Source organism: Clavelina lepadiformis, chromosome 6 (assembly GCF_947623445.1).
Source record: "Clavelina lepadiformis chromosome 6, kaClaLepa1.1, whole genome shotgun sequence".
NCBI lineage: Eukaryota > Metazoa > Chordata > Ascidiacea > Aplousobranchia > Clavelinidae > Clavelina > Clavelina lepadiformis.
The window spans coordinates 18,563,891-18,584,512 of NC_135245.1; the positions used below are offsets into that span (position 1 = coordinate 18,563,891).

Genomic DNA, 20,622 nt, shown 5'->3' on the forward strand with positions numbered 1-20,622 from the left:
AGTGACTCGAGTCAAGTCAGTCGATATTCGACTGAAGGCAAAAATACCACTCCTATCAACCTGAAACATTTAGGATTATTACAAATTTAGCTTGGTTTGGTTGTAGGCTACCATACGCGTTCGTAGACAAAGATATACTTCAATGTGTTAGGGCCAATACAAATAAAAAACAACAGACTATCAAGTCATTTATGTGCTTTCTTAGAAAGAAATTCAAGTCTTTGAGAAAAGTGACTGGAGTCGTAAAATATTTGCTGTAATAGAATTTTCAAACAGCACATCTCACTCACCGGAAGTTAAATCCACATAATAAACTAAATCAACAAATGAAACAATTTCACCACATGTAGGTTTGATTGATTACTGTAGACGAGCACGCATTAAGCAGGTCCGACGTCACGTTGCAATGAAGAAATATTACATCTACAGGTTTATTATCCAATAGAATGGCTGGTCGCTAAAACACCACGATTATTTAGAATTTAAATAGGAACAGCAAAGTGCAATATGAGTGGAATTATTCAACACAGGTGGTTTTGATGGAAGGAAGTTATTCAAACATTTCGTTGAACGACCTCCCAATCAACCACCTTCGAACTTCACTGGTACCAGCTCCGATTTCATAGAGCTTAGCATCCCGCAAAAATCTTCCGGTAGGATAGTCGTTAATGTAACCGTTTCCACCTGGGAGTAAAATACATTTACTGATCACTCAATCAAGCACAAATTCCTAACATTGTGATGTAACATTGTTACTGTTGCAGATAAAGATACCCTAGGAGCTGCACTCACAGTAAGTCAACTTAATAAGCTATTTTCAATTGAGGAAGCTCTTATTTTGTTAAAGTTTTGTTCTTCACACGAAGTTAAAAATGATTACTACAAACCAAACAATGTGTGCTCATGGGTGAAATAGGTAACACGTAAAAAAATTGCAAAACGTGGATATTCAATTTACCTAAAAGCTGAATTCCGTCCAAGCAGACTTGTGTGGCAGTTTCGGCGGCATACAGAATGACACCCGCGCAATCCCTGTTGTTAAAATGGCCTTTGTCACACGCGCGTGCCACAGTGTACATGTACGAGCGGCATGCACTAAGCTTCGTGTACATGTCGGCCATCTTGCCTTGAATTAACTGCAAAATCAAACAGCTTTTAAAAAAACTACAACACTCAACATAGAAGCTACACATTGTGGTAGTGGGCGACATGCACTTGATATTATATTATTAAATATTATTGACACAGTCTTTTTTGCAATAATTTTGACTACATTCACTTCAACCTTAAGTGGTCGCGACCTATTTTCTGTGAGTATCTACCGCCCAATACAGAAGGCTAAGTGATATAGATAGTTTGTTTTCTGCTGTGCTTTCAGCATTACAGCAAAATTAAATGTTATGAACGCAAAGTAATTTTACAGCAAAACCTTACCTGAAAATGTCCGATGCTTTGACCAAATTGTTTCCTTTCGTGAACATATGGAAATGCAGTGTCGATGGCTGCTTGCATCAAGCTGGAAATAATCAAAGTGATTACACACCCATGGCAGAGTTTGAATTATTTTGTTTAAAGAGCAGTTTAAATTTAATACATTCGGCCATGCACTAATATTAAACGCTACGCACACAAATCACTACGTGAATCAATTACCCCAATGGACCAGCAGACAGCACAAGCCTTTCAAGATCGAGGCCACTCATCAACACATACACACCTCCATTCATTGATCCGAGAATATTTTTCACTAGTTTAAAAATTACGTAAAATTAATAAAAAATTGAAAAGATAAATTAATAAAACTTCTCGTGGTTTAAAATAAAAATTCTTAATTTTGCAGGTTTTTTTAGGCTAAAAAGTAAATATTGGAATATTGTTTGGAAGAAGCATTCCGTGACGCTAATGTTGAAGAACTCTTAAACCACTTGAAGTTTTACAGATTCCATTTCTGTCATATATCACGTCCATCACGAGTGATTTCTGACAGAAACAAAGCAAATTTCTGCCCTACCCTATTGGTCCTGCGGCTGCACCCAACCTTTCTAAATCAAGTCCTGTCATCAATACATATACACCATGGTTGACCGGTCCGAGGACGTTACTCTCTACATGGGAAGAATATTGAGATATTGTTGTTACAGAGACCTATGTAACATATTTAGTATTTACGGTATAAACTTTTACGCGTGAAGCGTTTTGATGAACTGTTAAATATAACATGAAACCCCTTTTCTGTATCCCAGTAAAATAATTTTCAACTTAACGCCCACCCAATGTAACGAACAGACTGCTACTAAAATATGGTTTGTATTTGGCAATAGCAGGCCTCACTACCCATTATTGCCAGAGAGAATGATCGGCAATTTTACCTGGAACTTTGCAATCTTGAAACACGAGTTCTCCGGTGTTAGAACCTCTCATGCCAAGTTTGTCAAGTTTTTGTGCAGTTGAAAAGCCATCCATGCCTCGCTCAATTAAAAATGCAGTGATACCGTGTGCTTTGGAATTCATGTCAGTTTTGGCATAAACTACCAAAGTGTCAGCGTCTGGTCCGTTTGTAATCCAGAATTTGTTCCCATTCAAAACATAGTAATCGCCTTGAAAACAAAGTACTCAAAAGTCAAGTAATTATAGAAGAGTTACAAAACTCAGGTAAACATATCAATCATGATGTCAAAGACACAGAAATCATATGTTTTACCTTTCTTCTCAGCTCGAAGTTTCATGGATACGACGTCTGACCCCGATGACGGTTCACTCATTGCAAGGGCACCAACGTGCTCTCCTGATATTAACTTATAAAACAGATGACAATGGATTTTTAAGGAGTAAGTTTGAGTGTTAACAAATACTGCCTTTATCCTTGTATTATCCCAAAAGTTGAAGCAAAGTATATTATGGGCCATGCATGTATTACTTCTAAAAGCATACGCCAAGATTTCTATAAATGATTAAATAAACTAGATTAGCGTTGCCAATACCTTTGGTAAGTATTTTGCTTTTTGTTCGTCATTGCCATGTCTGACAATTTGATTGACGCACAGATTTGAATGTGCGCCATAACTTAAAGCAATGGCACCACTCGAGCGTGACATTTCTTCCATTACAATGCAATGTTCAAATATCCCCAAACCAGTTCCACCATCAGACTCTGAAGTATATATAAGATAAATAGTAACCTGCTGTCCAAAAATAAATAGTAAAACGATGGAAGACTAGAGCCAGGTTGCACGTGGCAAAGTAAAACAGATATATATCTGTTTCACCCACAGCTCAAACTCAATCCATTTGAATAAGACTGGTGGTGCCCAGGTGTAGGTGAAACATGCTGAATTTATTTTATTTATCTGCTTACCACATGCAAGCTAACTCTGGTTTTCAATTATTTTACTTTCAAGAGTTCAAGACTGCTAACCCCGTAATTTTTTTTCTTTTACCCGCCACTACAAAGTAGATCCAGTATTGGTTTAAAAATTTACTAAAATCATAAATTGACAATTCTAAACAACGACCAAACTCTGCATTTTTAAAACTTTACCTCCACAAATCAGCAGAGAATATGTATTTTCATACTTGCACAAATGCATGGTTTACATGGCATGGTATTTATTTTCATACTGGCAAATGGTTTACATAGTTTAAAATCGACGATATATATGCATAGTTTAGACTTATTATGCACAAACCACAATCATGTTAATTTCTGACTCATGTTACCTGGTGCGGTTATGGCAAGCAGTCCCATGTTACCCAGCTTCATCCAAAATTCTCTCATTTGGGGAAAATCATTGCTACTGTCTATTTCATTGGCAAGAGGGGTTAATTCTTCTTCGCAAAACTTGCCAACTGATTCTCGAAGCTTAATAAAGAAAACATAAAACTGATTGCAAACTTGCATAAATTCAAACCTTTTAAGCAAGTAATACATTATTTTTGTTTCATTTTTAAAAGTGGCTGAAAAATGTGGCAATTCATAATCCCATTTTCAGTGCTGACCTCATCACAAACCTGTTTTTGTTCTTCAGTGAAGCCAAGCATCACATCATCAATTGGCACTCTCATTGACAATGCTTTGCTTGTCGAAAATGATTGCGCTTGACAGCTTTGTGATGACTTTAACAAACATGTTGATGATCGAGTAAAAACTTGGCGAGATAATCTTGATATCAGTGCCATGGTTTGACTAGGTCTCTATACAGAACTCTTTACACACATAATTTAAAAAATTATTATAAAATAGAGTGACTATATTGGTATTTCATAGGCAGACTAAGGTGTTTGGGAAAAAGAGCCTAAATGACTAGGTTGAGAAAACAGACATGCAGTCATGCATGCAGTTTGCTTAATATCAGTAAGATTAAGGTTCGTTCTAGAACAGACATTAAATACGGCCCACGGATAAGGTCATAAAAGGTACGGCTTGTTTACAATACTGACTAAATTTGGGTTTAGTAAAATTAGTATACAAGTGCACAACCAGATGACGTCACAATTTGAGTAGCTGGGGTCTAGTATACAAAGTAATTCTGTGGCTGTGCACTTGTACACTATACCTCATTTTTTGCACTTATTTTAGGTTAAGTGTAGAAGTGCACAACCATGTAGGGTGCATTTGTATACTAGTGACTAGAACCCACCTACTCAAATTGTGACGTCATTTGGTTGTGCACTTTTGCATTAGACCCTATTTTTGTTTAATTACACATCATTATTCCACGAACCTGTTTCATACCAATTCCGATTTCCGACCCTAATTAGATTCGCTGCGCAGACATTACTGTGACAGCGATTACGAAAGCATCAACTCGATATGCTTTATGATTACGTAATATGCTATGCTTTACATGTTTAACTGCCGCGTCATTAATTGCCATTGACTAAAGCAAAATTAATGAGCAAAAACATTGCGATGACCGTTATACCATAATAGAAATTGCTGTTTTGTTTTCAATCCAACCTTGAATAAGTCCGGTTAAAAAAATGATTAAAACATGCTCTTGCTACAAAAAAGGTTTTTATAAAAATATCATGTGCGGGATTTCCCCTAAAACTAATTTAAAAGCAAGTAAACTTAGTAAAGTTTTGAAGCAACTTTAGGTTGAAAAGTTGTAAATACCGTTGTTTGTTTACATAATATTACATCAAATGCATTGCCTTACCTATAATTAATACTTTTACTTCTCGTTAACAAATACTATAACAATTACTAAATAACGATGTTGTAGAGCCAGAAGCGGCTTAATGCAAACATTGCATTTGTTAATCTCATTCAGTGATTTGCACACGTTTTGAAAAGCCAGACTGCCGAGTTCAGGCGCACTTAACACTGTTTTCGATCAGCTACAGTGGCGCACTTTAGTTGCATAATTTTGCACTTGATGACTTAGAACTTTTGCGCAGTTTTACATTTTATTGATATAGATTATAGAGATTGATTTAGTCACAACTGTGACAATTACTTCGTAGTTGCGCACCTAAGACAGTAATGCCGCACTTCAAGTAAATCCAAACAATTTTGCACAAACGAATTTGTCATTTTTGGTCGTTTAGCGCACGCAAGAACTTGCTGAAAATGATCGTACCCTGTAGTCCGGTTGAGGAAAACGTACAGCATAATCCAGTTCTCGCTATTGTTTCATCTTGTTGAGGAGATTTCTCACCCAAAAACAATAAAGTTTTCAGTCTGGAGTATACTCATTTCAAGTCGTTCATATCACGGTAGAACAGTTGTTCTCCAATTAAAATGTTTGCATCTGCTGTGGCTCTCGTGTTTTTACTTGGAACTAGTTGTTTTTCCCAACATTTGATTATGTTTCTAAATGAGTAGATAACATTATGCTTAACGCAGCATTTCCACTTGAATCTTAATACTGTAATATCGGTTCAAAGTCAATTGCCAGTAATATGTCAGTGTTGTGTGTTCACAAAATGCATGCATATGTGCATAATATTTTGTAATGAGTTGGTATCGTCCAAGTACATTACTACTAGGCTACCTAATATATAAGAATTATGGTAGGCCTAGTGTGCTGCAATATACACTGCCTAACCTGTATACAAGTATATGTTTCAAACTTTGCTGTGACTTAGCTATAGGCAAATCTAAGAAAAAACAGAAGGCTGTTTTTTACAATTATGGGAAATTTTTATTCCTCCTCGAAGGAAGAGCCACAGTATGAAGAGGAAGATTCAGAATACGAAAGCTGTGTGGAGGAAGATTATGTTGTTGGAAAACAACAGCTGAAACAATCTTCAAAAGTGAATTGTTTAAATGGGATTAAACAAAACAGAAGTATGGGACAATACAGTGTTTATCCAAACACAGACATGTCAACGGAATTTACGCTCGTCATGGAACCAAGCATGGTGGATGATGTGTCCTCTTCTGAATCAGAGTTAACACCATCTGGTCTTGCAACACCAGCATTATCTGAAGTTGAGGACACTTTTGACTCTTCGCTCACTAGCATTGCAGCATCCAAGTCTATAATGAGCCAGACCAGCTCCATGTCCCCATCAGAGGAATTTGTGTCTTTCGATGGGAGCACAATCGCAGGTTCAAGCTGTATGGGAGCATCAGGGGATGGCGTGGATGCAAGTCTTCCGTCTAAAGTTTTAAGCACAGTTGATGTTGAGGTTTCTTTTGTAGAAAGCACAGCCCTGTCCTGGGATGTCAATTTTGATGAAAGTAAAACAAGTAAGAAGAAGACCAAGCCTCCAAAAGACCTACAAGAAAGGCTTTCTTCTAAGACATTTGTCTCACAAAGACGGAAAGAATACCAAAAGTATGACAGTTCCATTTTCTTCGTAAGAATAAATTGTTAAAATGGTTTTTGTTTCTACAGCTTGTTTCACTATGGCATTACGTATTTTTAGAATGACCGTCAGCTCTCCACCAGTTATGCTTGAGAACATTATGCAGCGAAAAGTTCTCGATCTTAGGCGATGGTATTGCATGTCTCGGCCGCAATATAAAAAATCGTGTGGCATTACATCTCTTGTTTCTGTTTGGAATTATCTGTTTAGTACTTTAGGGACAGGAAATTTGAACCCAATTACGCAGGTAAAACAAAGTTAGTTAAATTTCATGTTCATATCCTTGTTAAGTGGGTGGTTTTTCTCAGGAAGAAGCTCTGCACATTTTGGGGTTTAAACCTCCATTTGGTGAAATAAGATTTGGCCCGTTCACTGGCAATGCAACTCTAATGAGATGGTTTCGAAGACTTAATGAATTTTTTAGTGTCTATGGAAAAGCACATTACCTCTATAAACCGAAAGGTAAGAGGATTCAAATCTTTCTAAACTAAACAGTTTCTAGTGTTGTTTTTATTTTTATCGGTCAGAACAAGTGTTATTTCTATATTTAGTAGTGACCCAGGATATCATAATTTTTTACGATTTCTGTTAAAAATCTTGTTATTTGGAACACAGGAAGACTCCAGACGAAAAAAATGACTGATGATGGTGCTTTGACAAGCCTTCAAATTGGACTAAAAAGTGAAAATACTGGATTCATCTATCACTGCTTAAACCATTATTTTTGTCCTATTGGATATGAAGATACGCCCCAGGTTTGAAAGCATCATCTTACAGAATATAACCTAGAACATGGCCGAAAGCTTTAGTTTGATGATGTTTTGTGGCAGAATCCATCTGAAGCCTATGAAGGAAAAAGAATTGCCGCAGTTCAGGAAGATAACTGTGTCAATCCAAATAATTTTGATGATGCTGTGAAATACGAGACGTGGGTTTTCATAGGAGAACCGAGCAAGAAGCACCCACCAATGCATTGCAAGAGGCAATAACTAAGCGTATTGTCGTGACAATGTAGGTAATGTGGGCATTTTTTAGTCTGATTTTCCTTAATAGGTGGACAGAGATCCTCCAGGATCTTCATTTGGAGAGTCCATCGTATTATGACATCCGGAGGCCGGAGAAGGGAGTCCAGCAGAGAAAAACCAAAAAGACAGGAGGAAATCTCCATTGCATCATCGCCTTCAAAAAAACGGAGAAGAGATCGCGCAAGCATACTTCTAAAAAATAACTTACCAAGATCACAGAGAATGTCTGTAATATATTTCTGTTGGTGCATTTTTCGCATTGTTTGGAGTTGCTAAAGTAGTACTTTTCCATACTTGCACAACGTTTCGTTACACTGTTAGTTTTGAGCATGTTTTTTTTAATTCAGAACTGTGTCCTGTTTTAGACTGTGTAACATTTTGGTGTAGTTTCATTTTTACGTTTATTTCATGTTCCCAGTTTTTACATTTCACTGTATTTTTGCACAACTGTTTCATATTATTTTGTGCCATTAAACAACAAAATAGGGATCTAGAGCAGAAGTGCACAACCACAGAATGCCTTTGTATGCTAGACCCCAGCTACTCAAATTGTGACGTCATTTGGTTGTGCACTTCTGCACTAGACCCCAAAATAGATTACAAGATGAATAGCTACAAGATACTTAATTGGAGCAGTGATGTGAGCATAATATAAGTATGGCACAATTCACTAGAACATGAGTTCTTAACCTGAGATCAATCTCATTTATGCAAGGGTTAAAGTAGTTAAACAATTTGTCAAATTATTTTGCAATTTGGACAATTATTGCACAAATTATCAAGGAACTGATTTTCCTTTATTTTAAGTTAATGCATTGTCTCCTGTTTCATTATTTTGGATTTAACCTAATTTTACCAACATGGTACAGTATTCTGAGGATAAAATGGTTGGGATTCACGACTACCCACTAAAAATCTGTTTGGTTGGTTTCAGTTTGCTGTCAAAGGTCGTGTCGGGGAGAGGAACAGGGATAAGTAATATGTTAAGAACTCCTGTGCTAGGACTACAGAACATATATGATAAGATAAATATAATTGCATCCACAAGAGAACACACCATGAAATAGCCCAAACTAATCATGAACTGAAGATAGGATCAACTCAGAAATTTAACTCAATTCAATGGGAATGTTTTGTTGGACTGATGGTTTCAAAGGCCGCTGCTTGTTTTTGAATGAACTGTGATTATGTTCCAAACGGTCAAAAAGCTACAGAAAAAAGAACTCTACCACATTTATATGAAGGTTTTACTGCCACCTTTCAATAGAAATATAAAGAAATATACTCAATTCGAATTCTTTGCATACTGTCATAGTATTGCTCTGACAAAACATTTCATATGAAATAGGACTTGGGTCTGCAGCTCTGCGCTAATCCTACGTCAAGAAGGAGGTTGTTCCATTTGAGTGGATGATGAGGCAAAATCAGTCTCAATGTCGCCACCAGTTATCGTTTTTCTCACCACTTCATTCCATGCGCTGTTGGAGATCTCTTTTGCCCAAGGGGGAATCGAGGAAACTGACAACTTGACATGCTTCATCGCATCTTTCACAAGATCTAAAAGATACTAATTGATTGATTAACCATAAATTAACAATAATTACCCTCGCCGAGGAATTAAGCTTTCATCGGCGTTCAAATATCTGTTTCTTGGAAACTATTGATTTCAAAAGGATATGAATGGGTCTAGGTTGATCAAATTTGGTGCTTTTCTAGTTTAACAATAAAACATCACTAACTGTAATGTTAAGAGAATCATTTACCAGAATCCACTTTTAATTCCCTCGGTTGCTCCTCTTTGTAAGTTGGCGGAAGTTCTTCTTCATCCGAGCTGAGGTCCACTGGGTCCGACAATGCGCTGGGTATTGGTTGGTATCTAATATAGTTAACAGAATTTACTCACAGGTATATGTACCTGAAGCAGCTAAAAACAAAAGTCAGTGAGGTTCAGCTAAGCAAGTCAAATATTTTACAGCATATATCAACATATAAGATGGAAGTTGATTTAGTAAACCAAACTGTTGTAATTACTACAACTACAGGAAAGATATTCATAATACTACTTTATTAGAAATAAAAAAAATTTCGCTTCACTCTGAAAATGGACTATTGAAAAGTACGAAACACTTTAGTGTTTTTGTGTGTAATAAAGTAGTAATATGGATATCCCTGCTATAGTTGTATTAATGTTGTAATTTAGCAAATATCAAATAATTGTGTAAACAATATTTATTAAACGTGTAGAAACCTTTCCTAATCGCAAAAAAATGATTTTAGTTATATGAATTTGATGTAAACCAAGAGATGAAGTCATTCTCAATGCACTGGAGACACATGAGTGTATGTGCATTTTGGGTGGTGGTACGTTGCACCAACAATCAGTGTTAAACTTTAGAGCAGTGATTCTCAAACTGGGGTCCACGGTCCTTCAGGGGTTTACGAAGCAATGTTCTGGGACCGCGAAACGCCTTCTTAAACGAACTATGGACATGGTTGAAATATCCCAGAAGGTAAAGTTCATTATTTTTATGTTGCAAAACGTCTGAAGACAATACAGCGACAGTGCCTGCAGTTGTATCACATACTGTGGTAATAACGTCATGATAGCACCGTGGCCGTTTTTTCGTGGAAAACAAATTTGCTGCACAGCGGGAGTTTTTGCAGCCTCCAGTCCGTGTCTCAAGCAAGGAAAACTGCAATTTGCTACTACCCTAAAGCTGTACGCTTCATTGTGTTTGGTTATTATGATGTGATAACCTTTGTTATCCTATAATATGTCACCAGATGTGTAGGTCTTTAACTTATCGTTGGTAATCTGCTTAGTTAGACATGTTTCAGTGTTTAAATTAGGTGAGATTTATTTTTGCTGAGCTACAGTTCAGTTTTATTCCAGCGTAGGTAAACAAGTTTTTGTTCAAATTTGCCTTAATTTGTGGTGGAACGTGAGTCATTGAAAAATTTCTATTTAATTGTGGTTAAATGCAATCATTCAATTAAGCAAATTCATTCAGGAATTATTTTTAGAAACCTTCACAAATTAACGAGTGTTATAAAAAATTCCATCTATATATATTCTATAACATTTATAGATGGGAAGTATAAGACCTGAATTTGTGGTAGAATCAGAGTATTGTTATTGAAAAAACAAAAATAAATTGGTTAGTTTCCTTGTTTAGTTACACTGGAAGTGTGCTATTACACAGCTAATGGACACAGTTCGACCAATTCAATCTATAAATCCATTGGACATTGAGTGCACAGAAGCTCTTTCCAAGTTGTTAAATTTCAAAATTATGCACCTAAAATGTACCACTGTAGCTCACGAAAAACAGTATTTAGTGTGCCCATGCCAAACTCTACAGTCTGGCTGAATAATAACATGTGACATAACAAAATGTTGTAACAAACCCATTGTTTTCAGGATTATCATCTAAATCATCATCATTGTCTTCATCAGTACTGATGGCAGCCACGTGAACTTGATTCATTTGTTCTCTTAAGTCTTCCTCTTCTTTAGACGCTTCAGGTTCCGGAACAAGTGAGCCCAATAAAGGCATTTTGTAAATTTTTTATTATGTTTTAAATCCAAATTTACTAGTAAAATCTAGATGTATAATTTGCACTTATTAACAATTTTACTTAAAGTCGAAATAAATCATTAGGTATCTTTTTCATTTTTTAAAAAAGATGTAGGATTTCTAAACATAAATCCTGGTTCTAAACTACAAAGTTAACTGGAATGCGTGCAGTTATATATCTAGAAAGAAAAATGGAAGCTGAAAATAGGTAATCAAGCAGGGGATTACCCTTGAAGTAAAATACTTTGATTAAAAAACATAAATATCAAATTATTCAACTTATGTTACATTACTACATCATATGAATACATAAGAATGCCATAGCTGAAATAGATACACTCATAAGTTGTGATCGCGATAAACGACTTGCATTTATGAAAAGATGTAGTTACTAAATTGCTACTAAATAAAGACAGGTTTATGCCACGAAGCTCTACACTACGCTACACTACGTTTTTAAAGCCAGAATTTCAACTAAGGCCACTCCAAAAAGACGACTTTATTGAAAGTAAACGGAACCCTTACATGTTGACATTGATTTGTTAATTGTTGGCCCATGTTAATTGTTCTCCGAGTTTCTAGATAAATGAAATACCCAGTGAGGTTATGTTGGCTGATAGCGGTACTACAAGTTGTGTCAAAGGTTGATTTTTCACACAGACTGGTTACGTATATTGTTTGCTGTCTGGAGCGAGTAATCATAAAAGCACTGAAATAAAAAGTTTGAATTTCAATGTATTCAAAGTTTTATTCTCAGCGAATTAACGAGCAACCTTTACCACCAGCACCGCCGCAGGGTAGAGCTAAATATCCGCTTTGGTTCTATTTAATGGTATCGTTGGTTCTATTCTATTTAAGCCTAAAAGAGAAGGCGAGCAAGTATATTTGCGAATAAAAGATTGTGCGAATTATCTTGCTGCTTTTACTTTGTTTAGTTTTTCAAGTTTCAACAGTTACATAATGTCGTTTTGTCGTTTTGTCGTTTGCAGCATTTCACAAACGAACTTTGTAAATGGATGTTCGGTTCATAATTTAGAATCTCCGAAAATACGTGAATTGGCCCAAGCTGAGCTTGCAAACACCGCATCACGTAATTTAACATTTGAACTTAAAAAATGTCGTAAATAATACAGGCAAGCGTTTACTGAAATATTTTTTCGGTCGCAATGAGTAAACAACTTCAGCAAATTTTTCCATATCAAGTTGTCCACTTAAAATACGAACAAAGTTTAATAATTTCCGACATTGGCCTGCAATGCTTGACATCTGGGAGATGTAACAACTACAAATGTTTACAATGGACCGGTTTGATTCTACGTGACCTTCTGTTTATGCTTCCTTTACTTTAAATAAGAATGTTGAAATTGAAAAATTGAAATTGTTGAAATTGAAAAATTGAAAATACCTTAAGGTCGCGGTCTCTTAAAATTTCTTAGCGGTCGCCTATTAGTTAAACCTTTAAAAAACTTGAATACCGCATTGGTTTAAAAAACATTTTGTAATTTTAATGTGGTTTTTGGTTACTACCTGGATTGGAAAATGACCTTTGAAATCCGGCCTCGCAATTGACGTCGAAGCATTTTATCAGGAATATTTAACTCAGAATGTATTCTAAGCCGTGACATCATTGACAGACGAATTTCGTTGAGTTATTTTTGCAGACGTTTTGCAGGCATTGATTTACAATAAATTCGTTGGCTCTTGATCACTGTAAGAAGCAATAGTAACTGACGGAATGCGCCTTGGGATTGCCACTTAGCTGATTTCTTGGACACTTTTGACAGCGTTGTGATCTTTCACGTCATCACATCTGACGTGATCGTTGGGAAGGGCATAACCTGCCACCACCAGGCAACCTATATAGTTAAAACGGAAGTGACGCAGCGAGGGTATTTTAAAAAGCGCAGCTAATTCACCAAACAGTAAAACGGGAAATAACCTATGTAAGAGCACATCATTTCTTCAGTAAAAGAAAAGGTTACGTGACTGCTACAGTAGGCTTTATACTTATAGGTATCAAATGATAAACAGAGATGAGGTCAGATAATAAAAACGCAAAGCTTAGATATACGTCGACTGTTTCGGTCTCTTTGCTCGTTCAGTTGCGACGTTTATTGGATTTTCTTGTTTATAGTCAACGTGGGAGAGACGCCGTTTCGCGGAATGCTAGCAAGCATTATTTAAAAACAGCAGGGCGAGTTAAGCAATTGCTTCAGGATTACGTTTGTTTTAAATCTTGTACTTCGAGAATATGCTGGTCCAAAGCAGTCACATCGCTCGCATTGGCCTAATGCCGACTCAGAGTGATGTGTTTATATAAAGGCCAAATCATGCCAGAAAAAGGTCGTTGGAGGTATGACGAATCTTTGAGGAATTGGTTTTCCAAAAAACAGTTTGAGCACAGAAGTTTTGTTATGCGTTGTTTGTATATGATTTAAAACTTATTTTTAAAAGAACTAACCTACGAATGCTTGCGAAGTTTTATAAAACTGGTATAAATTGATAGTTAAATTCCCGCGTGAAGATCGGGCAAAAAGGCAATTCATTTGTTATTCGGCATAATGTGCAACCACCAGCCAACCTATATAGTTGACGCAAAGAGGGTATTTTAAAATGCGCAGTCCATTCATCAAACAGTAAAATGCGAGGTAATCTATGAACATGAAAAGTGTGCCGCGATGTTTGAAGTTGTACTAAACTGGTATAAACTGGTAGTTAAATTCCCGCGTGAAGATCGGCCACAGAGGCAATTCATCTGTCATTCTGCCATGTAAAAGATTTTTATCAATTGCATAAATTTTTGAAAACCTTTTTGTGATTTTTCTCAAAGCGAGACTCGAGATCAATCAAACCACCAATCATTTCATCTTGGCATTAATAATCTATGATGTCATAAAGCTCCATTTTGTCGGTAAGTGGCTTCGATTTGGAAGAGATTTATTCCCTTTTTTCAATCATTGTAAATGTATCGCAGTTTTAGGGATGTGCCACGAGAAAGATTACTCGGGTTCGGTTTCTGGTTTGCCGAATCTATTCGTAGCCTATATCGACATTAAAAGATAAGATTTCGACAAAAATTGCCAAATCTTTCTTGTAATATGACGTAGCCTACTCGCTAAACAAAGAGCTTTGTTTAAAAAAATATGGTTCACACAACGATCGAAATAGCAAAACCATTAGGAATATGATCTTCACTACGTGAGCAACGTTTACTTTATACTTTAAAGCTTCACCGAAAAGCTAAACCATCATATCTTACCAAGTCGATAAATTTATATAAAAAATATTAAATTCGTGTTCGCCATTGTCAGGATACTTGTTTTCGCCGATTCTGTTTGAACTACAGTTGTTATCTTTAATCGGTCTAATAGGCATTGGCACATTTATTGGTACAAAACTCCATGTTGCTTTTTATTCGGAACAAACGAATCCATACCAGTCTTTAATTTAATTAACAATGGAAATCCTTGTAAGTAAAAGCAATTATATAATCAATTATCGGGCTGCAACAGATCGTATTGGAGTTGAATTTTTGTAAAAGGTGAATGGACAATCATATGTTCAGACGATTCGGTCTAAATTAATTAGAGTGACTATATTTCATCAAAAGTATAGGTCACGCAGCCCATAGATAAAGATACGCGGCTAGGTTAGTAGAGTTGTTATATGCAAAAACTTGATTTTAGTTATTTAGCGTTTAATTGGAAGGAACATTTGGAATAGGTTTAAGTTTAGGTTTGGGATAGCTTTTTTATAACATTTGCGTTAGGTTGACAAAAACTGTGAAAAAAGTTTTAAACCTACGATTTTTTTTTCGATGAAAAAGCGGCAGCAAAATTTAATTGATATTTTCAGCACAAAGTAAGCATTTTCAATATCGTAGTTCGTACGGTAAAGCACTGTTATTAGATGTTAGTAAAACAAATTACAGTAATTGCACCTAAGACTTTTCCGAAATTAATGTCAGCGTTCCTTCTCGACTATAAATGCCAACATTGAACAATTTGTGCGTTTTGGATCGATTTTATCATCAAGACTTTGGCGGTTGGATGCTTTTAACGACGATTGTGATAAGTTCAACATTGCATCCGGGTTGTATCGAGGATAGTTGGTTGTACTGAGTTTTCTCAAAGGACAGATTAAGTTTTCTTACATGGCCTGTGCTATAAGATGGAAGGGACTAAATAGATGAGATGAATTCTGGTGTAATTCCTTTTTCAGATTTTTTTCAGTGATATTGCAAATGTATGCAAATTTAATATGGCTCCTAAAATTTGATTGACATTTTTAATATATCAGCGCATATGCATATGCAGAACCTCAGTTATTTTTAATGTTTCCATTCATAAATATTTTATAAACGTTTGCCAGAAGAGCTTTAATTGTTATTCAGAACCTCATTGTGTGACGTATTATGGCAAAGGTGGTTTGAAAATGATCTAATACTGAATTTTATTCAATTAAGTACACATTTTCCGAGCTTTTATGCTTTATTATAGCTTTATTATCTTTATCACTTTCCCACCATTTATTCTAATTGTAGTTGAAAGGGGGAATTCCTTTACGATATTTGGCAATTTTGATATTTGACGTGGACTGTTTTCTAGATTTTTATTTTTATTTTGGGGTTTGATAGGATTTGTTTCAAAATTTTGCCACAAATGCCTTTTTGATTTTTAGCACCAACAGCTTCTTATATGCAAGGATATGGAGAGATGGCATTAACTGCGTGGTTTTAAAGTAATAGCGTGCTCTGGAGTGAACTATTGATCCAGCTGCACTTTCCATCTTTAATTACAAGACGTAAAAAGCGTTATTAAGATAAACTATGCGTTGAACTTGACCAAAATGCAATTAATAACCGCCTTTATACAAACGAATAAGAACTGTTCACCAGTTTAATGTCTTACCGGTAGGTACGGTTGTTAGTTTTATGAAATCTCGAAAGTAATCCTTATTTATTCCCTTAAATCAATTGGATTTTTTAATTAAAACTCCACCGTAGTTGCTGCAGATCTTTGCCATTATGCAGAATAAATGTCGAAGTAAAAGTTATCTATTCTTTTGTTATTAGTTGAATTTGGAAGAACATTTAATATTATACCAACTGCAAATACGTTTCACAAACCGCTTGAAACGTCAACTTATAAAGCCTATATAAGTATATATCGTATAACTTGGGTTACTATAGACAATTCAAATTTTTATTTTATTTCAGATTTTCCGTAAAAACGTTCTTAACTAAACTTTTGACAGAAAAATGAAATTGAATCTTTAAACTAAAATTTAAAGCGTATTTGCGACTGTTTTTGGCTGCAGCTGCAGTTTATTTCAGGGATAGCCCTAACATATGTAAATAAAGACGGTCGATTTTAAATCATTTGTTTGTTGTCAGTTATTTTCCAAACTCATTCGCTGTGCTGTCTCTTCATTTAAATTTATGAACAGACGAAGATGAATTTTTAATAAATTTGTTAGTTTTCTGCAACAGCGTCACATTAATATTCAAAGCACACTTGCTTATTACTTTGTTTCCTTTACTTGCAAAACCCTAATTCTTCTATCAAGAAAAGTCACAATCAAGTACAGTATATATGTAAGAGCGGAATCCAGATAAAAAGTCACAAAAAAAATTAACTAACACTACGTCAAAGGCAAAAACTGACAGCAAAAATAAAGCGAAGATAAAAGTCTCATAACAAAGCGTCAGGTAGTTGCGCTGAGACGTTTGATTACAACAGGTTAGCAGACCCCTCTGCGTATGGTTTGTTAATGTTACTATGACTTACAAAAATTTATGATTTGTGGTTTTGTTCTTTTCATCTTAGGATCTGAAAAGCGTTAGAAAGACATAGACATAGACAAAGCGTTAGAAAGTAGTGCTAAGATGATTGCTCACAGCTGGAGTGAGCAATCTTTTCGTCTTATGGCTGTCCAACCGGTTAGCAGACAGCTTTGTATATGGTTTGTTAATGTTACTATGACTAGTCTTACAAAAATGTAACTATAATTTGCAAACGGTATGTAAACAAACAATATGTATGATTGATGAATAGAATTGCATCAAACGTATTATTATTATTATACAACAAGTACGGACAGGACACCCAATCTGCTTTCCACCAGAATTTTCATTAATTTAGTAATATTACAAGTAAAAAAGGTTTGGTTGTTAATAGAGTACTGATGAGTGGAAGGGGTTTATAAAAATAGCTGGATGTATTTAACTACAGCTCGGCATTGTCGAACCTCCCATCAATTTGGTTCACGTATAATTCCTTATGAGAAGGCAAGACACAATTCTGTGATTTTCTTACCATCCAACATGTATAAGTTGCACCTTTCGTTTCCGGGAATGTTTCTTTGTCAAATTGTAGCTGGCTGCAATAGTGGCCTTTTTGTCTGTGACTTTTTCATCAGTCATAGTACGAGGGATGTCCTCGCGCTTGCCGAAAATCCAAATAATTAACCGATGTTTATTTGAAAACTGAAGTTATCATTATTTTGTATACAAGCTACACGGGGGCAAATACGCATTAGCAAAGATTATTTCGTGTAACATACGATGATAAGAAATGAAAGTGTAGCTATCTGCTGTTGACGACTTAATGTATCCTCTGATAAGCCGATTTGTGGTTTTGTTCTTTCCTACCTCATGATCCGTCAATGTGGTCGCAAATTTGGCATAAATTCTCGAAGCGTTTAGCCTACAGCGCAATAAAATCGGTTTCAAATGTTTTTAAAATGTCGAGAGGTAAAGCCAAATTTAGCAACGAGTGATATTGCCGAAATGATATTACAAACAATATTGTTATTGTCGTCATCAACACTTGTTCGCCTGAGGATTGCAACATAAGGATAAACAGTATCATTGTTTTACAATAGTCGTTCGTCGTTGCTTCAAGTTCAGAAACAGTTTCAAACCGAACGGAACTTCGACTAGCTGTGGTTTGAACGTAAATGTGTAAAATTTAACCCAGGATTTCTTAACCTTTTCAATGCTGTGTTGTGGTTCACGGCCTATCTGTAGGTTAAGAATCCTTGAGCAATATTATTGACAAAAGGTGCGTTTGGATAATATTAGTTGGTTTTTAGTTTATTTAGTCTCTTATGTAATTACTTTTCAAACGCAGGAGTTTGTGTTGCTGTGGATATATTTAATCTAGTATATCTCTTAGTTTTAAGATGGAAACAGGGATTTTGGTTCCAGTTATACTTTTTATCATCTTTTCGGTCGGAGTGCCTGGAAATGCTATTGTCCTGTATGTCCTCGTTCAACAAAGGCGCACTTGGACAGTGTCCACTCATTATCTTATCAACTTGGTCATTGCCGATCTTCTTTTTGTTCTGACGACGCCTCTCTGGGGTCACTACTACCTGAGCAAGTTTGATTGGGTTTTCGGTGCCGGGTTATGCAAATTGTCTGCCGCCATAACCAGTATCAACATGTATGGGAGTGTATTCTTTTTAACTGCTATGGCTGTCGACCGCTGGATGGCGGTGGTGCATGCGATTGATTGGGCCCACTACCGTAAACACCAGTGGGCGCGCTGGGCCTGCTTTGCAATCTGGTGCGCAGCTGTTGTTCTTTCAATCCCAAGATTTCTTTATCAAATCTTGAGAGTAGTACCTGTGCAGGCACCGACCTTTAACAAAAACTATTCCACTCCTTTGTTATTGTCCAATACTTTCGGTGTTAACGGAAGTTCCATCGATGCAACAAGCTTCGGTGTGAACCCCACTCAGAAACAAGATGCCGAGTCGGTAATTAGAACTTACTGTACATTTTACATTCCGAGTGGAGAAACCAAAGCGTTAAAAGCTGGTTTTATTGAACTCTTACACGCTTTAATTGGGTTTGTCATTCCCATGGTCATAATATGCTTTTGTTACGCAAGAATCCTCATTACTGTAAAATCAAAACTGATTAGCAAAAATGTGAAGAAAGATAGGATTTCTAAGCTGGCAGCTCTCATCATAATGGCCTTCTTTATATGTTGGCTCCCGTCTCAAGTGATGAAGATTTATTCGGCGTTGGGTGGTTGGTGGAGAGCGTTTTCTTTTGATAAAACCACATACCATATAGTTTACCCATACACGCTCTGTCTGGCTTGGATAAACAGTTGTATAAATCCGCTCATCTATGTGTTAACGACCAAAACTTTTCATGATTTTGTGAACAAACACTGCTGCACAGGGTGCAACAAATCTGCTCGAAAATACGTGCTAAGATGGACCCGTGTGGGGCGCCAGGAAACAATCAATTCAGAAGAAGGGGGCAATAACCAGCAAGGAACACATCTTGTTGAAATACACACTGTGAGCGAAGTCTCATTATTGCCTAAAAGTTTTTTAAATGTAACTATGGCAACATTTGTTATGTAACAAATTGCCAATTAAAGAAGTTTTCTTTATGGCGAGTAATGAATCCGGGATTTTGTTTCAGAAAGAAGAAGTCAGCAAAAACGTCTCAGACGAAAGATTTGAGAAAAAGAAGAGAGACGAAAGCACTGCCAGGCTTTGATATTGCTTCTTCGTTGACCACAAAAAGACGCATTTAAATCTACATTCGTTCGATGTGTTCAGTTCCATCTGTTTTGTGCATGTTGTGTTATATTGCTTATATATTGCCTACATGTGTCGTGTTCATTGTATAAGTTTGCTTATTGTTTGATATGCCGGCTCCGATCCTGTATCTAGGCTAGAGCTTAGATCATACGAGTCAAACTCCCGGCCCGCTTTACAATAAAACTTGGCCCGCAATGTTATTTTATGCATTGAACTATTTCGGGCTCGCGAGATCATTGTATAGTAAGCTTATAACTCACTTTTTTCAAGCAAGAAACAAGATTATAACAAATCGCACAATACAGCAGCACAGCAGTTGCCCCACCATACGATAGAGTAAATAGATTTATTCTAACACTTCTAATCTGGGCTGCTTTTGTCTTTATTGTTTGTTAATTTTTTAATGCTTTTGCAAGAAAATGAATGAAACATAATGATGTAAAAGAAGAATAATCAAAAATAGCCCAGTCAAAAATCGTCAAAAACATCAAAAATTTGGTGTTGATTCGCTGCCTGTTCCAAGTCATGTTTTGTGTCACGAAACGTTCAATCAAGTTTTATCCTTTCGGCCCGCGGCGTTAAATAAATTTTGAGTTTTGGTCCCTGGTGCGATTGAGTTTGACACCCCTGGCTTA

At 36.1% G+C, this 20,622-nt stretch overlaps 4 protein-coding genes across 5 annotated transcripts; 2 read left to right on the forward strand and 2 right to left on the reverse strand.

Moving 5' to 3' along the window:
• Positions 1 to 185: 185 nt before the first annotated feature.
• On the reverse strand, positions 186 to 4,862 carry LOC143461732 (isovaleryl-CoA dehydrogenase, mitochondrial-like). Of its 2 annotated transcripts, none has more exons than XM_076959573.1 (10): positions 4,722 to 4,862; positions 4,009 to 4,203; positions 3,718 to 3,859; positions 2,982 to 3,151; positions 2,702 to 2,795; positions 2,370 to 2,597; positions 2,012 to 2,105; positions 1,435 to 1,516; positions 959 to 1,136; positions 186 to 684 (listed from the first exon to the last, which is right to left on the reverse strand). In XM_076959573.1, exons 2-10 carry the CDS (start codon positions 4,174 to 4,176, stop codon positions 551 to 553), a joined length of 1,290 nt encoding a protein of 429 aa, XP_076815688.1. In that variant the 5' UTR covers positions 4,177 to 4,203; positions 4,722 to 4,862; the 3' UTR covers positions 186 to 550. The 2 variants fall into 2 exon arrangements, with proteins under 2 accessions (XP_076815688.1, XP_076815687.1); XM_076959572.1 differs by lacking the exon at positions 2,012 to 2,105 and adding an exon at positions 1,654 to 1,747 and having other exon boundaries at positions 4,722 to 4,861.
• Positions 4,863 to 5,111: 249 nt separating this feature from the next.
• LOC143463044 (basic immunoglobulin-like variable motif-containing protein) lies at positions 5,112 to 8,230 on the forward strand. Its single transcript, XM_076961402.1, has 6 exons — positions 5,112 to 6,785; positions 6,877 to 7,063; positions 7,125 to 7,278; positions 7,432 to 7,571; positions 7,647 to 7,798; positions 7,870 to 8,230. Exons 1-6 carry the CDS (start codon positions 6,136 to 6,138, stop codon positions 8,042 to 8,044), a joined length of 1,458 nt encoding a protein of 485 aa, XP_076817517.1. The 5' UTR covers positions 5,112 to 6,135; the 3' UTR covers positions 8,045 to 8,230.
• On the reverse strand, positions 8,218 to 11,463 carry LOC143463045 (uncharacterized). Its single transcript, XM_076961403.1, has 3 exons — positions 11,250 to 11,463; positions 9,605 to 9,717; positions 8,218 to 9,398 (listed from the first exon to the last, which is right to left on the reverse strand). The coding sequence occupies exons 1-3, from the start codon at positions 11,396 to 11,398 to the stop codon at positions 9,223 to 9,225; spliced, it is 438 nt and encodes a 145-aa protein (XP_076817518.1). The 5' UTR covers positions 11,399 to 11,463; the 3' UTR covers positions 8,218 to 9,222.
• Positions 11,464 to 17,139: 5,676 nt separating this feature from the next.
• Positions 17,140 to 20,187, forward strand: LOC143463434 (type-2 angiotensin II receptor-like). The gene is made up of 3 exons (XM_076961901.1): positions 17,140 to 18,483; positions 18,598 to 19,738; positions 19,866 to 20,187. The coding sequence occupies exons 2-3, from the start codon at positions 18,605 to 18,607 to the stop codon at positions 19,941 to 19,943; spliced, it is 1,212 nt and encodes a 403-aa protein (XP_076818016.1). The 5' UTR covers positions 17,140 to 18,483; positions 18,598 to 18,604; the 3' UTR covers positions 19,944 to 20,187.
• The last annotated feature ends 435 nt before the right edge of the window (positions 20,188 to 20,622 follow it).

Excerpts from the sequence above, each read along its gene's own strand:
- LOC143461732 (XM_076959573.1), bottom strand. The coding sequence starts at position 4,176 with ATGGCACTGATATCAAGATTATCTCGCCAAGTTTTTACTCGATCATCA. Across the intron at positions 2,796-2,981 it reads AAGCAAAATACTTACCAAAG|TTAATATCAGGAGAGCACGT; the intron begins GTATTGGCAACG and ends CTGTTTTATAAG. Across the intron at positions 1,517-2,011 it reads GCAGCCGCAGGACCAATAGG|CTTGATGCAAGCAGCCATCG; the intron begins GTAGGGCAGAAA and ends GATTATTTCCAG.
- LOC143463044 (XM_076961402.1), top strand. The coding sequence starts at position 6,136 with ATGGGAAATTTTTATTCCTCCTCGAAGGAAGAGCCACAGTATGAAGAG. Across the intron at positions 7,064-7,124 it reads ATTTGAACCCAATTACGCAG|GAAGAAGCTCTGCACATTTT; the intron begins GTAAAACAAAGT and ends GGTTTTTCTCAG. Across the intron at positions 7,799-7,869 it reads CCACCAATGCATTGCAAGAG|GTGGACAGAGATCCTCCAGG; the intron begins GCAATAACTAAG and ends TTTCCTTAATAG.
- LOC143463045 (XM_076961403.1), bottom strand. The coding sequence starts at position 11,398 with ATGCCTTTATTGGGCTCACTTGTTCCGGAACCTGAAGCGTCTAAAGAA. Across the intron at positions 9,718-11,249 it reads GATAATCCTGAAAACAATGG|ATACCAACCAATACCCAGCG; the intron begins GTTTGTTACAAC and ends TAACTATATTAG. Across the intron at positions 9,399-9,604 it reads GGAATTAAAAGTGGATTCTG|ATCTTGTGAAAGATGCGATG; the intron begins GTAAATGATTCT and ends AGTATCTTTTAG.
- LOC143463434 (XM_076961901.1), top strand. The coding sequence starts at position 18,605 with ATGGAAACAGGGATTTTGGTTCCAGTTATACTTTTTATCATCTTTTCG. Across the intron at positions 19,739-19,865 it reads ATCTTGTTGAAATACACACT|AAAGAAGAAGTCAGCAAAAA; the intron begins GTGAGCGAAGTC and ends ATTTTGTTTCAG.